This window comes from Polypterus senegalus, chromosome 4 (genome assembly GCF_016835505.1).
Source record: "Polypterus senegalus isolate Bchr_013 chromosome 4, ASM1683550v1, whole genome shotgun sequence".
Classification (NCBI taxonomy): Eukaryota; Metazoa; Chordata; class Cladistia; order Polypteriformes; family Polypteridae; genus Polypterus; species Polypterus senegalus.
The window spans coordinates 57,586,485-57,600,061 of NC_053157.1; the positions used below are offsets into that span (position 1 = coordinate 57,586,485).

At 39.7% G+C, this 13,577-nt stretch overlaps 1 protein-coding gene across 1 annotated transcript in view; it reads right to left on the reverse strand.

Annotated features, from left to right (window-relative positions):
• Positions 1-1,304: 1,304 nt before the first annotated feature.
• Positions 1,305-13,577, reverse strand: part of rorb (RAR-related orphan receptor B) — a 194,120-nt gene continuing 181,847 nt past the window's right edge. Inside the window, exon 10 of the mRNA XM_039750713.1 lies at positions 1,305-1,729. Coding sequence (XP_039606647.1) covers positions 1,574-1,729 — 156 coding nt within the window. The 3' untranslated portion in view covers positions 1,305-1,573. The remainder of the gene's footprint in view (positions 1,730-13,577) is intronic.

A 13,577-nucleotide genomic window follows, 5' to 3' on the forward strand; every position in this document is an offset into this window, starting at 1 on the left:
TTAAGAAAACCAGCAGACTCTTGGAACCCCACAATTAGGACTGGACACTGCTGTAGAGCATGAATGGTTACCTTATTGTGCCAAATCAGAATCATAGGAAGGACAGTCAGTAGAAGGCTCATTTGGAAAAAACTGTAATGTATAAATTTAGAGAGGAAATAAAGCAATGAATTTTCAGGGACAGCAGGCACCAGTTAGCCTTCACAAGGACTAAAGGCTAGTTGGGCAACACATGAGTCAGTTAAGTGGTGCTTTTTAGATACAGACATTATTATCATTACTTTTTGCATTTTAAAGATTAGAGAATTGTTCTCTTATTAAAGAAGTCAATCCTTATGTCTTTGAGAAACATATGACATGGAGATGTCTTTAAACTGATTTGTCTGCTGTTAACACTGTAGGTCTACAGTTTACTGTTAAAACTGAATAGGGGCCTGGCATGAACAATTTATACATGTTTGTATGTATCTTCAATGGATACCATTTGATTATTACCTGCTACATAACAATCCAAGTAGAAAAAACTACAAAGAGAAAACCCTGTTTATATGCCATCCTCTATTATTTATTTGAAATGAGAATCGCATAGTTATTATTGCTGTTATTGGTCAGTCTTTAGATGGCCAAATGTGCAAAAGCCTTTAACTTTGAAGAAAGAAGTTAAAGGAAAAGCCTTAGACATATCCAGTAGTCTAGTGCCATATTTATAGTGCATTCATGAGGCTGGAAATCCTTCTGACCTGGTATTTACAGACTCCTCTTTGTAAGCTTTTACAGTAAGTAACTTTTCTTTTACAGGAGTCTGAACATTGACAATGTAGCTACCAAAGCTAAACAAAGCAAGTAGGTTAGTCTTATTCTTTCACAAAAATATATCTTCATATTGAAAATCTGAGCTTTTAATAATTTACTGTTTCATTGTCCCCTAGCAAAACATGTAATGCCTTCCATAAAAATAAAATAATAATAAAAAAAATCCATACAACACTTTATTAAAATGTTAAACCACCTAATTATTTTGTTTCCAAATATATCAACAAAGTCTTTACAAAACTGGTTTAAAATTTACAACTTTATACACTTAAAACTAAATATAAAAAAACAAAAACAATTGTCCATCTTGGCTAATTTATTTAAATTACACCTAAGCTATGAAATATTTTTGATTTAATACTGTAATGTTTGACTGTGCTATTTTTATATATATATATATATATATATATATATATATATATATATATATATATACTGTATATCTACAATAGTTTTTTTTTGTCTTTTTCAAAAAAACAATAAGCCCCCCACACTCCCATATTACAATTCAGATAAACTTAAAAAATAAAAATTAAAACCCTTACCCCAACAATACATTGTTCTAAGTCTGTACATTTCTGGTCAGTTCTTTAGAGCCCCTTGTCATAGGCGCATATTTACATTCTTTAAACTGTATCGGTGAATGACTTTGCCAGAAGTGAGGGACATTCCTAATGTTGCAGTAGTGATTGCTTATGGTCTTCATTCACAGATTGCTTTTTTTTTTTTTTTTTAAATATTGCATTCTGACAGGTATGTTTTACTTAGGACCTGTTGCAGAGTCTGGATTAAACAGTTCTTTGTACAGTGGAGGAAAAAGCATATTCACTGTTTCAGGATGTAACTGCTTGAATGCCTGGAGTTCCTCTGTGTGTAGATTGCAAAGTGCAGATAAGGTTGGAATCCTGGAGATCAGCTGCAAAACATGAATAAATACACAAAATCAATTATTAATATTGAGCCTATTTAAAAAATGAGTTCAAAGTGTGTCATTTTGTAGTCATTAACATTTAGCTATTAATCATAAGGGCAAAGCTAATTTTGTACCATGTGCACGGTCAGTTACCTGTGTGAAGTTTGTACATTCTTTCCAGATCTGAATGCTATTTCGCTCTGCACTTTGGTTTATTCCCACATTTCAAAAACACACATTATAGGATGACTGGTGACTCTAAATTAGCCTTGAATGAGTTTTAGTGCACGTTCATATATCCTAAAAAGCCTTGCATTTATCATTTATCATATTAACTTCAGATATGAAAATTGAATTCTGCTACCTTTCTGACCATTCAAGAATTTTGAAAGATCATAATAAACAGGGGGTGGGGTATATAATTACAGGATATAACATAGATTATGATCCAACAGTAACAACAATAAAAATGATAATGATGAAATGAATAACAATAATCATCCTCAAACAGGCACAGACACATTAAAATAAAATAAAAAACTGCAATAGGACATTAACTGTAGGCTTTGAATAAATTGCTAAAAGCTAACTTAATTCAAAGTATAAGTATCTCTCAAATGAATTTACATTCAAACTTGTGTTAAAAATTCACAAATATCTACCTACCTTTTCACCACCACCTATGTCTTAATTGACTACACTTTGGACATTCACTCATAGCATGATAAAAAAAGTTCTCCATAGTTGGTTTCTTGCTGGAAAAAACTCTCAGATTGTGCACTTATTTGATGAGATTCCCTTCTTTATATATATTATTGAGGCACTCTGTGTCATAATTTTTTTAGTGAAGGGTTCTACTCATGTTAGTAGTGTAGGTGAGGTAAGGACTGAAAAATGTGCAGCCATGGAGGGCTCAAAGGGCGAACTGGCTAACTAAGCTTGCACATGCGATTGAGAGAGCAGGACAGCAGCCTCTCATTAGCAGCTCTGTATGGCAAGTACCGTAGTGCCTGCACTACACTATAAAAGGGATTGTGCTTTGGGAGAAGGGGCTTGTAAGTATGTGCAGAAGGAATTGTTCTGAAAAGTGCATGAGAGAGACAGCTCCCCAGAAAGAAACAAAGAACAGAAGAAAGCTCGGATATCAGGGTCGGTCATGCGCAAGTCTCTGGAGAGCAAGGAATACCGCTCCAGAGAAGAGTAAAGCCAGCTGATGGAAAGAACAAAGGATATTGAGGGCTTGTGTACATGGTGTGGGTACTGAAGGAGGTGGCACAGAGGGAGAGCTGCTCTTGCTATAACTCACTGTGAGTACTGAAGGAGGTGGCAGGGAGAAAAAGTGAGAGAGATAACCAAGTAGACTGTGTTCTGGGGAGTGTCATGTCTGTCGAGTATTACAGAGAGCAGAGAAGACGAGAGCTTTAGAATATTGATGATGATGGAATGACTTTTTAACCCTGTTTTAACTATTCACTGAGCATTCCTATGAACTATTTTTATTCTAGTGACTCAGGTGCTGGCGCAAGTGGCAGGGTTTTCCAGCAGCTCCGTGTATTTTTCTACCCTTTTCTCTATTTTACCCTATTTTACAGATCACTCCTATCACTTTCTTTTATGTGGACTCATTCCCTGGACATTTTTTACTACTTTTTTACTACTTGGACATGGATTTTTACACACAGAGACTCGTCTATTCAAGTAGTCAACTTAAAGCGCTGAGAACAAATGCCCGCACCGGTATGGTTCCCTATTTACCTGACGAGGTAAGAAGGCGGTATCGTGGCAGCAGAGGCCAATTAAGGTAAAAGCGAAGCAGCTTGCGAGAAACTAGCATAAGCCTTCGGTGCCTTCTGTGATCCTGGGAAATGTGAACTCACTACCAAATAAAATCGCCGAACTGGCCGCGCTAGTGAAAAATGTCAGAACCTACAGAGAATGCAGTTTGTTGTGTTCTGTGAAACGTGGCTAACAACTACCATCCCAAATGCTAACATGGAACTACCCGGTTTTAGCACAGTTAGAACGGACAGAGACGCAAATACCTGTGGGAAGCGGAAAGAAGGAGGACTCGCTCTCTATGTAAATACAAGGTGGTGCAACTCTGGACACGTAAACGTTAAAATCTCCACTTGCTGCAGGGACATCAAACTGTCTGTGTCCAAATTACTTGCCCAGAGAGTTTGGACACGTCATTGTTGTTATTGTATGCATCCCTCCTCGGGCGGACGTGGAGACAGCGGATGACATCATCCATTCCACAGTTGCTAAGTTACAAACACAGCACCCTGAGGCGCTTGCGCTAATTGCTGGAGACTTTAACCATGTGACGCAGGACAAAATATTACCTGCCTTCTCCCAGTATTTGGATTGTAACACCCGGGGAAATAGGACTATCGACCTACTGTATGCAAACGTTAAAGACGCATACAGCGCCACCCTGCTGCCTGCGCTTTGGGAAAGCAGATCATAAGCTGGTCCTGCTTCAGCCTCACTACAAACCAAGAGTGAGGGAGCTACCTACAACCACACACTCATTCAGGAAGTGGTCCCCTAAGGCAGAGCAGGCTCTGAGAGACTGCTTTGGAACTATGGACTGGGATATCCTGCAGGGATCATATAGTGAGAACATTGAGGAGGTTGTTGACTGCACTACTGACTACATCAACTTCTGTATGGACATTGTATTTGCAGTAAGAACAGTATGCTGCTAAGCTAACAACAAGCCATGGATTACAAGTGACATCAAGGGCCTTTTGAACCAGAAGAAAAGGGCTTTTAAAGGCGGTGATCAGCATGAGCTCAAGCGCGTGCAGAAAGAATTCCAAGTCCAGCTCAGGGCAGCGAAGGAGCAGTACAGGAGAAAGCTGGAGCAGAAGTTGCAGAATAACAGCATGAAGGAAGTGTGGGATGGGATGAAGAACATCACTGGCTGAAGCTCGAACCGGGGTGCCACCATCGAGAGAGACGTAGAGAAAGCAAACTAAATGAAGAACTTCTTTAACAGGTTTGACCACAGTAACCCACTCTCACCTCTGAGTACTGCACCCTCCACCCATCCTTCTGCTGATACCAGCATAGGAGAGACATCCCAACCCACAATTACAGCAGCCCAGGTGAGCAGAGAGCTGAGGAGACTTCGTGCCAGCAAAGCAGTTGGTCCAGATGGAGTATCGCCACGTCTTCTGAAGACCTGTGGTCCCAAAGAGTCCCGAAGTTTTGGAAAACATCTTGCATCACCCCAGTCCCAAAAGGTATCACATCCTAGTGAGCTGAATGACTTCCAGCCTGTCGCTCTGACGTCACATGTGATGAAGACCATGGAGCGGCTGCTGCTTCACCTCCTGAGGCCACAGGTCTGCCACGCCCTCGACCCTCTGCAGTTCGCATAGTGGGAGCGGAGGATGCCATCATCTATATGCTACACCGATCCCTCTCCCACTTGGACAGAAGCAGTGGTGCTGTAAGAATTATGTTTCTTGACCTCTCTAGGCTGTCAAATCCATCTAGCCTCTGCTCCTTAGGGACAAGCTGACAGAGATAGGAGTAGATCTCGGAGACCTGCCATGTGCAAATGTTCGCTGACGACACTGCTATCGTGGGCTGCATCAGGAGTGGGCAGGAGGAGGAGTATGGGAACCTAATCCAGGACTTTGTTAAATGGTGCGAATCAAACCACTTACACCTGAACACCAGCAAAACCAAGGAGCTGGCGGTGGATTTTAGGAGGCCCAGGCCCCTCCTGGACCCAGTGATTATCCGAGGTGACTGTATGCAGAGGGTGCAGACCTATAAATACCTGGGAGTGCAGCTGGATGGTAAATTGGACTGGACTGCCAATACTGATGCTCTGTGCAAGAAAGGACAGAGCCAACTATACTTCCTTAGAAGACTGGTGTCCTTCAACATCTGCAATAAGATGCTGCAGATGTTCTATCAGACAGTTGTGGCGAGTGCCTTCTTCTACGCGGTGGTGTGCTGGGGTGACAGCATAAAGAAGAAAGATGCCTCATGCCTTGACAAACTGGTGAGGAAGGCAGTCTCTATTGTAAGCACGGAGCTGGACAGTTTGACATCTGTTGCAGAGCGCTGGGCACTGAGCAGGCTCCTGTCAATCATGGAGAATCCACTGCATCCACTGAACAGGATCATCTCCAGACAGAGGAGCAGCTTCAGAGACAGACTGCTGTCACTGTCCTGCTCCACTGACAGACTGAGGAGATCATTCATCCCCCACACTATGCGAATCTTCATTTCCACCCCAAGGGGGGTAAACGTTAACATTATACAAAGTTATTTTCTGTTTTACCTTTTGTCTGCATTTTTATCACTCTTTAATTTAATATTGTTTTTTATCAGTATGCTGCTGCTGGAGTATGTGAATTTCCCCTTGGGATTAATAAAGTATCTATGTATCTATCTACCTATTGCACGTATTTATTTATTTATGACTGCATTTGAACAGGACTTTACTGTACTTGAACTTAATTTTAATAAAGATGCACTTTTGAAGTTTTTCTATCAGAAACATTTTGTTGTTCTCACCTGCTCTAGTTATCTTTGTTCATAAACTACACAATGTCCCACACAAGGTCAGTGCCTATTTCTGCGGGTATAAGGCATCATATTTGAATGTGTTGCTAAAGGTACAGTAAACAGAAATCATGAATCATGGGTAAACAGGGCTGGCAGGTGGGGTGAAGCGTGGAGGTAATCACTTCAGGCAGCACTTTGGTGTATGGACTAATTTTTCAACTCATTTTCAGCATTATGATCTTTCTCTAGCACTGCTTCTGAATTGCCACCCAACTTTAGGATTATGGGGCAGCTGTCCATATGCCCCACCCATACAGTAGGTGTTGCCTATGAATGCAAATTCAGGCCAGTGAGAAGTTGGTGTATTATTGTTGCAGAATCCTTGACAGTCACTGTATTCAGTAAATGCAAAGAGCATCATACCAAATCAAAACACAGCAGTGAAAAGCCAAATGAGACAGTCAATTTTTACTAATGCATAGCCATTGGTCTAAGACAAAAGGCATAATATGTAAAAAAAAAAAGAGCTACAGAGCATGTAGCTGTCACGTGTCACTGTCCGCTTTATACAACTATTTGGTTGAATACACTAGTTAGGGCAGACGAGTCACATAAAACACAAATCACAGAATACTTTAAATCAAAATTTCTGTAAAAATCTATTGAATTAATTCTCTGTCTTTTACTAACACTTCATGATATTGAATCCAACCTTCCCAAATCATTGTTTGATTGTCTCTTGGGGATCAAGCCAGATCCAGTCACAATCACCTTAGAATAACACCTAAGATTATAATTCCATGTATCCTGACAATGAAAGGAGGAAAGGATGGCAGCAACAGCTCCAAATGAAATACTATTAGCATGGTTGGCCTGGGTGGAGGAGGACTAGGTGAAAGCCTGTCATTGACCCCAGCAGCCACTACCATGTCCAGTCATTAGTACGGAAGTGTGTGAACCAACTCCGTAATAGTAAACTAACAATTGCTAATCAGCTTTTCAAATAATTAACAAAAATGTTTGCCAATGTACAAGACAAAAACAACTTGATCAGTTTTAAGTGCAAATAATAACCTCACTATGTCGTAAGGGACCAAATATTGGTTGCCTTACCTTTTTTGGGGCAAACTGGCAGATTAAGTCTTGATAATCCATTTTTATGCAATATCCTCACCTGACAGTGCTGCAGATCCACATTTTTTCTTCTGATATAATTTCCCACATATAATTTTGAATAATTTCCAGTTGATAAAAATGTCTTCCCCTGAGGCCTGTGTGACTGCTATTGTTAGTCAGTGGTTGGAAAACCTCCTTGCATGGATTTTAAAAATCAAAGGACTTCAAGTGCTCTGGCTGCATATGGAAGAATTATTTTTTGCATAATTCTAAGCTCTCTAAATATCTCAAATCCACTGATGTTTCAAGAGTGTTCATTTATCAGTGTGTTGCTTTTTCTTATGCAATGTTGTCTTATGCCCTCAGCCATCATTTCTCATAATTTCAGATAATCGAAAAGAAATTACAGTGAAACCGTATGCAAAGTCATGTAAGCCCTTGGCACACAAACATCAAAAATTACTTAAAAAAACTTTCTGGAAGAATGCACAATGTCTTTTTTATTCTTTACTTGATGTTCTCTGAATTTCTGGTTCAATTCCAGTTTTTTAGCAATCTCTGTTCATGCAGTTTCAGAGGAAGGAAATCTAGGGTTCTTTATGTGTCGGGTCAGTTATTAAATCCTTGGATATGATAAAGGACCACAGTGAGCTGCTGGTCCCCAATTGAAAACTTTATTGTAGGTATTTAAAAAGAATAAAAGGTAATGTCAGATAACATCTGTAAAAATTAATCAAAGAATTTCAGCCTCATAATTTGACACAGACTCAACCTAAACAATTGAATCCTCAGAGTTCTCTGACACCTACAGCAATGTATCTATACTAATAAAAGGCAAAGCCCTCACTGGCTGACTGACTGACTTACTGACTGACTGACTCACTGACTCATCACTAATTCTCTAACTTCCCGTGTAGGTAGAAGGCTGAAATTTGGCAGGCTCATTCCTTACAGCTTACTTACAAAAGATAGGCAGGTTTCATTTCGAAATTCTACGTGTAACGGTCATAACTGGAACCTACTTATGTACATATATACCGGCCATAGCCTGCAGCTCGGTCACCGTGTGAGGGGGAGTTGCGTCCCTCATCGTCCCGCCTCCCACGTAATTGAGTGCCTGCCCATATAAGGCTGTCCGTCAGTGGCAATCCAATAGAAACAATAGAAACGCAGACAAAAAGCAACAGCTCCAAAAAGCGCTAAGCAAAAAATGCATTACACAATTAAGAAGGCAGCAAAAGAATATGAAGCGAGTGACGCATACAAGCATATTCATAAGTGCAGCTACTGTGGAAACAAAGCACGGTGTTAACCATAAGTTTAAATTAAGTTTATAGACACGCTCCTGCTGCCGTTTGTCATGCCTATGACGAATACGATATTCGCGAGATACAAGTTTAATGAGAAGACACGAGGTATAAACGAGACCTTGGATCACTTTGTAACGGAGTTAAAATTGCTGTAGCGAGAAACCTTTAAGTGCCAGGTCTTAGTTAACATTAAATAAAGCCGTGGACATCACAAGATCACACAAGAGAGCGGCTCACGTGAACTGACCGTGAACGCAGTACGAGTGATCACTTCGATGAATGAAACCTGTTCAAAAAACGCATTACACAAAGGGCAGCAAAAGAATATGAAGCGAGTGACGCATACAAGCATATTCATTAGTGCAGTTACTTCGGAAACAAAGTACGGTGTAAACCTAAAGTTTAAATTAAGTTCATAGACAGGCTTCCGCTGGCGTTTGTCATGCCCACGACGAATACGATATTCGCGAGATACAAGTTTAATGAGAAGACGCAGGGTTTAAACGAGACTTTTGATCACTTTGTAACAGAGTTAAAATTGCTGTAATGGAGTTTAAATTGCTGGTATGCCAGGTCAGAGCTAACATTAAATAAAGCCGTGGACATCGCGAGATCGCACGAGATAGCACAAGCACAGCTGAGAAGCTTCGATGCATGTAGTCTGAGTGGCTCACGTGAACTGACTTTGCAGGACTGGGAAAGGTTAAATTAAGTTCATAGACACGCTACCGCTAAATATTCGGACGCAAATCTACAACTTAATACCGGAAATGCCTGTTGAACATCTTAGATTCACGAGTACCGATTTGGGTAGTGAACACTTCGATGAATGAAACCTGTTATCTCTACCACAGTTGACAAACACGGAATATAACTTGAACACAACACATCCTCAAAATACGAACCTGATTGAAAGAAATAATGATCAAATCCTTGATGTATATATATATATATATGTATGTGTGTGTGTGTATGTATATATGTATGTATATGTGTGTATACATAGATGTGTGTGTATGTATGTATGTGTGTATATGTATGTGTGTGTGTGTATGTACAGTGGTGTGAAAACCTATTTGTGTTTCTGATCATCAAACACATTTAACCATTAGTCAAATATAACACAAGTAAACACAAAATGCAGTTTTTAAATGATGGTTTTTATTATTTGGGAGAAAAAATCCAAACCTACATGGCCCTGTGTGAAAAAGTAATTCCCCTTGTTAAAAATAACCTAACTGTGGTGTATCACACCTGAGTTCAATTTCCGTAGCCACCCCCAGGCCTGATTACTGCCACACCTGTTTCAATTAAGAAATCACTTAAATAGGAGCTGCCTGACACAGAGAAGTAGACCAAAAGCACCTCAAAAGCTAGACATCATGCCAAGATCCAAAGAAATTCAGGAACAAATGAGAACAGAAGTAATTGAGATCTATCAGTCTGGTAAAGGTTATAAAGTCATTTCTAAAGCTTTGGGACTCCAGCGAACCACAGTGAGAATCATTATCCACAAATGGCAAAGACATGGAACAGTGGTGAATCTTCCCAGGAGTGGCCGGCCGACCAAAATTACCCCAAGAGCGCAGAGACGACTCATCCGAGAGGTCACAAAAGACCCCAGGACAACGTCTAAAGAACTGCAGGCCTCACTTGCCTCAATTAAGGTCAGTGTTCATGACTCCACCATAAGAAAGAGACTGGGCAAAAACGGCTTGCATGGCAGATTTCCAAGACGCAAACCACTGTTAAGCAAAAAGAACATTAGGGCTCGTCTCAATTTTGCTAAGAAACATCTCAATGATTGCCAAGACATTTGGGAAAATACCTTGTGGACTGATGAGACAAAAGTTGAACTTTTTGGAAGGCAAATGTCCCGTTACATCTGGCGTAAAAGGAACACAGCATTTCAGAAAAAGAACATCATACCAACAGTAAAATATGGTGGTGGTAGTGTGATGGTCTGGGGTTGTTTTGCTGCTTCAGGACATGGAAGGCTTGCTGTGATAGATGGAACCATGAATTTTACTGTCTACCAAAAAATCCTGAAGGAGAATGTCCGGCCATCTGTTCGTCAACTTAAGCTGAAGCGATCTTGGGTGCTACAACAGGACAATGACCCAAAACACACCAGCTAATCCACTTGACTTGGCTGAAGAAAAACAAAATGAAGACTTTGGAGTGGCCTAGTCAAAGTCCTGACCTGAATCCAATTGAGATGCTATGGCATGACCTTAAAAAGGCGGTTCATGCTAGAAAACCCTCAAATAAAGCTGAATTACAACAATTCTGCAAAGATGAGTGGGCCAAAATTCCTCCAGAGTGCTGTAAAAGACTCATTGCAAGTTATTGTAAACGCTTGATTGCAGTTATTGCTGCTAAGGGTGGCCCAACCAGTTATTAGGTTCAGGGGGCAATTACTTTTTCACAAAGGGCCATGTAGGTTTGGATTTTTTTCTCTCCCTAAATAATAAAAACCATCATTTAAAAACTGCATTTTGTGTTTACTTGTGTTATATTTGACTAATGGTTAAATGTGTTTGATGATCAGAAACATTTTGTGTGACAAACATGCAAAAGAATAAGAAATAACACCCTTTAGTCAAAAGTTTAAACTGTGCTCCATGACAAGACAGAGATGACAGTTCTTTCTCACAATTAAAAGAATGCAAACATATCTTCCTCTTCAAAGAATGCGTGTCAGGAGCAGAGAATGTCAGAGAGAGAGAGAAAGAGAGCGAGAGAAAAGCAAACAATCAAAAAATCAATACGTGCTTTTGGGCTTTTAAGTATGCCGAAGCACCACGATAAAGCAGCATTTTTTAGAGAAGCGTCCGTATCTTCTAAGCAAACACCCTCTGTGCAAAGAGCCCCTCTGCTCACACCCCCTCCGTCAGGCGCAGAGAATGTCAGAGAGGGTGAGAGAGAGAAAAAAGCAAACAATCAAGCACCGAGCGGGAAGCATATCTTATATCATTGAGGAGTTTTAGTTAATATGTAATACATGCTCTGATTGGGTAGCTTCTAAGCCATCCGCCAATAGCGTCCCTTGTATGAAATCAACTGGGCAAACAAACTGAGGAAGCATGTACCATAAATTAAAAGACCCATTGTCCGCAGAAATCCACGAACCAGCGAAAAATCTATGATATATATTTAGATATGCTTACATTTAAAATCCGCGATAGAGTGAAGCCGCGAAAGTTGAAGCACGATATAACGAGGGATTACTGTATATGTATATATGTAGATATGTATGTATATGTATATATGTATATGTGTATATGTATATATGTTTATGTGTGTGTGTCTGTATATATATACATATATATATGACAGCAACACTCATAACAGTGACAAAACAATTACTTTGTCAATCATGTTACGTTATTTTTAAAATGTTTCCTTTTCTTTTTCATTACTTCTTTAACACACTACTTCTATTTTGCCAGTCCATAATAAGTACCTAACTGGTAACAGATGCACTGGCACTTTAAATCCTGCACTCCTAGTTTGCATCAGATAGCAATTTCACTGAAAGAGTGTAATCATTTGCATGTAATATTTGCCATATTCTTATTGGCATTTGAAATACTGTAGTGTGTACTGTATATGCTGTCAGACATGCAAGAGAAGGGTGAGCATTACGTGTATAGGAATGATTAAAAATACGGGAAAGAGTTTGAATGTAACACCTGCTTCTGCCCATAAGCCTACCTCTTCCACATATGCCTCTATAAAAACCACCTGACTGTATAAGAAGTCATCATTCTTGACCTGGAACTCAAAGAGGACAGATATCTGCAAAAAAGCTGCCATATTGTGTGTGAAAGTGATACTAAATTTTTTTTTGCAAAAGTTGTCTTTTTTTTCTTGGATATTAAACAGTGCCCCAACTGTTTTTCTGTTCCATATTCGTATGTATAAATCTTTGACTAATCCCAAAGAATGTAACATTTAAGGGTATATTTCTTCTATGTTACACAGGGATAATTTGAAATGATGACATCCGGAAGTACAGTGGAACCTTAGTTCACGACCATAATTCATTCCAAAACCCCGGTCGTAAACCGATTTGGTCTTGACCCAAAGCAATTTCCCCCATAGGACTGAATGTAAATACAATTAATCTGTTCCAGACTGTACGAATTGTATGTAAATGTATATATTTTTTTAATTTTTAAGCACAAATATAGTTATACCATAAAATGAACAGGGTAATAGTAAACTAAATGTAAAAACATTGAATAACACTGAGAAAACCTTGAACAACAGAGAAAACTAACACTGCAATAGCTTGCGCTATAGCGCTAAAAACCGCTCGCTAAAAACATTTTTTTAATGAGTTTTAAGCACAGGGAAAAAATGAACATTTGAAAAATCCATAATTTAATAAAACACCAAGAAAAGTAACATTACAACAATGCACGCTACGAACCGATCGCTGTAAACAGAATTTTTTACTGCATTCTCTACCTTATGTGTCCAGCTCTCTCGTGTGTGCGTGTGTCTCTCTCTCACGCGCCTGTGTGTGTGTCTCTCTCTCGTGAGCCTGTGTGTGTCTCTCTCTCGTGCGCCTGTGTGTGTGTGTATCTCACTCTCGCGGGCCTGTGTGTGTGTGTCGCGCTCTCTCTCGCTGGCTTGCTGCACAGGAAATGCACAAGGAGAGACTGAACACGTACAAACCGAAAGGGAAACTGGCTTGTTCATATACCAAGTGTGTGGTCGTGAACAGAGGCAAAAGTTTTTTCAAACTTTTTGGTCGTAAACCGATTTGTACGTGAACCGAGACGTTCGTGAACCGAGGTTCCACTGTATAAAGAAAATACAGGTGTAGAAATGCAGTATGTTAACTTGGACCCATTACTGTAGTCTTCTAATGTTACCTTATT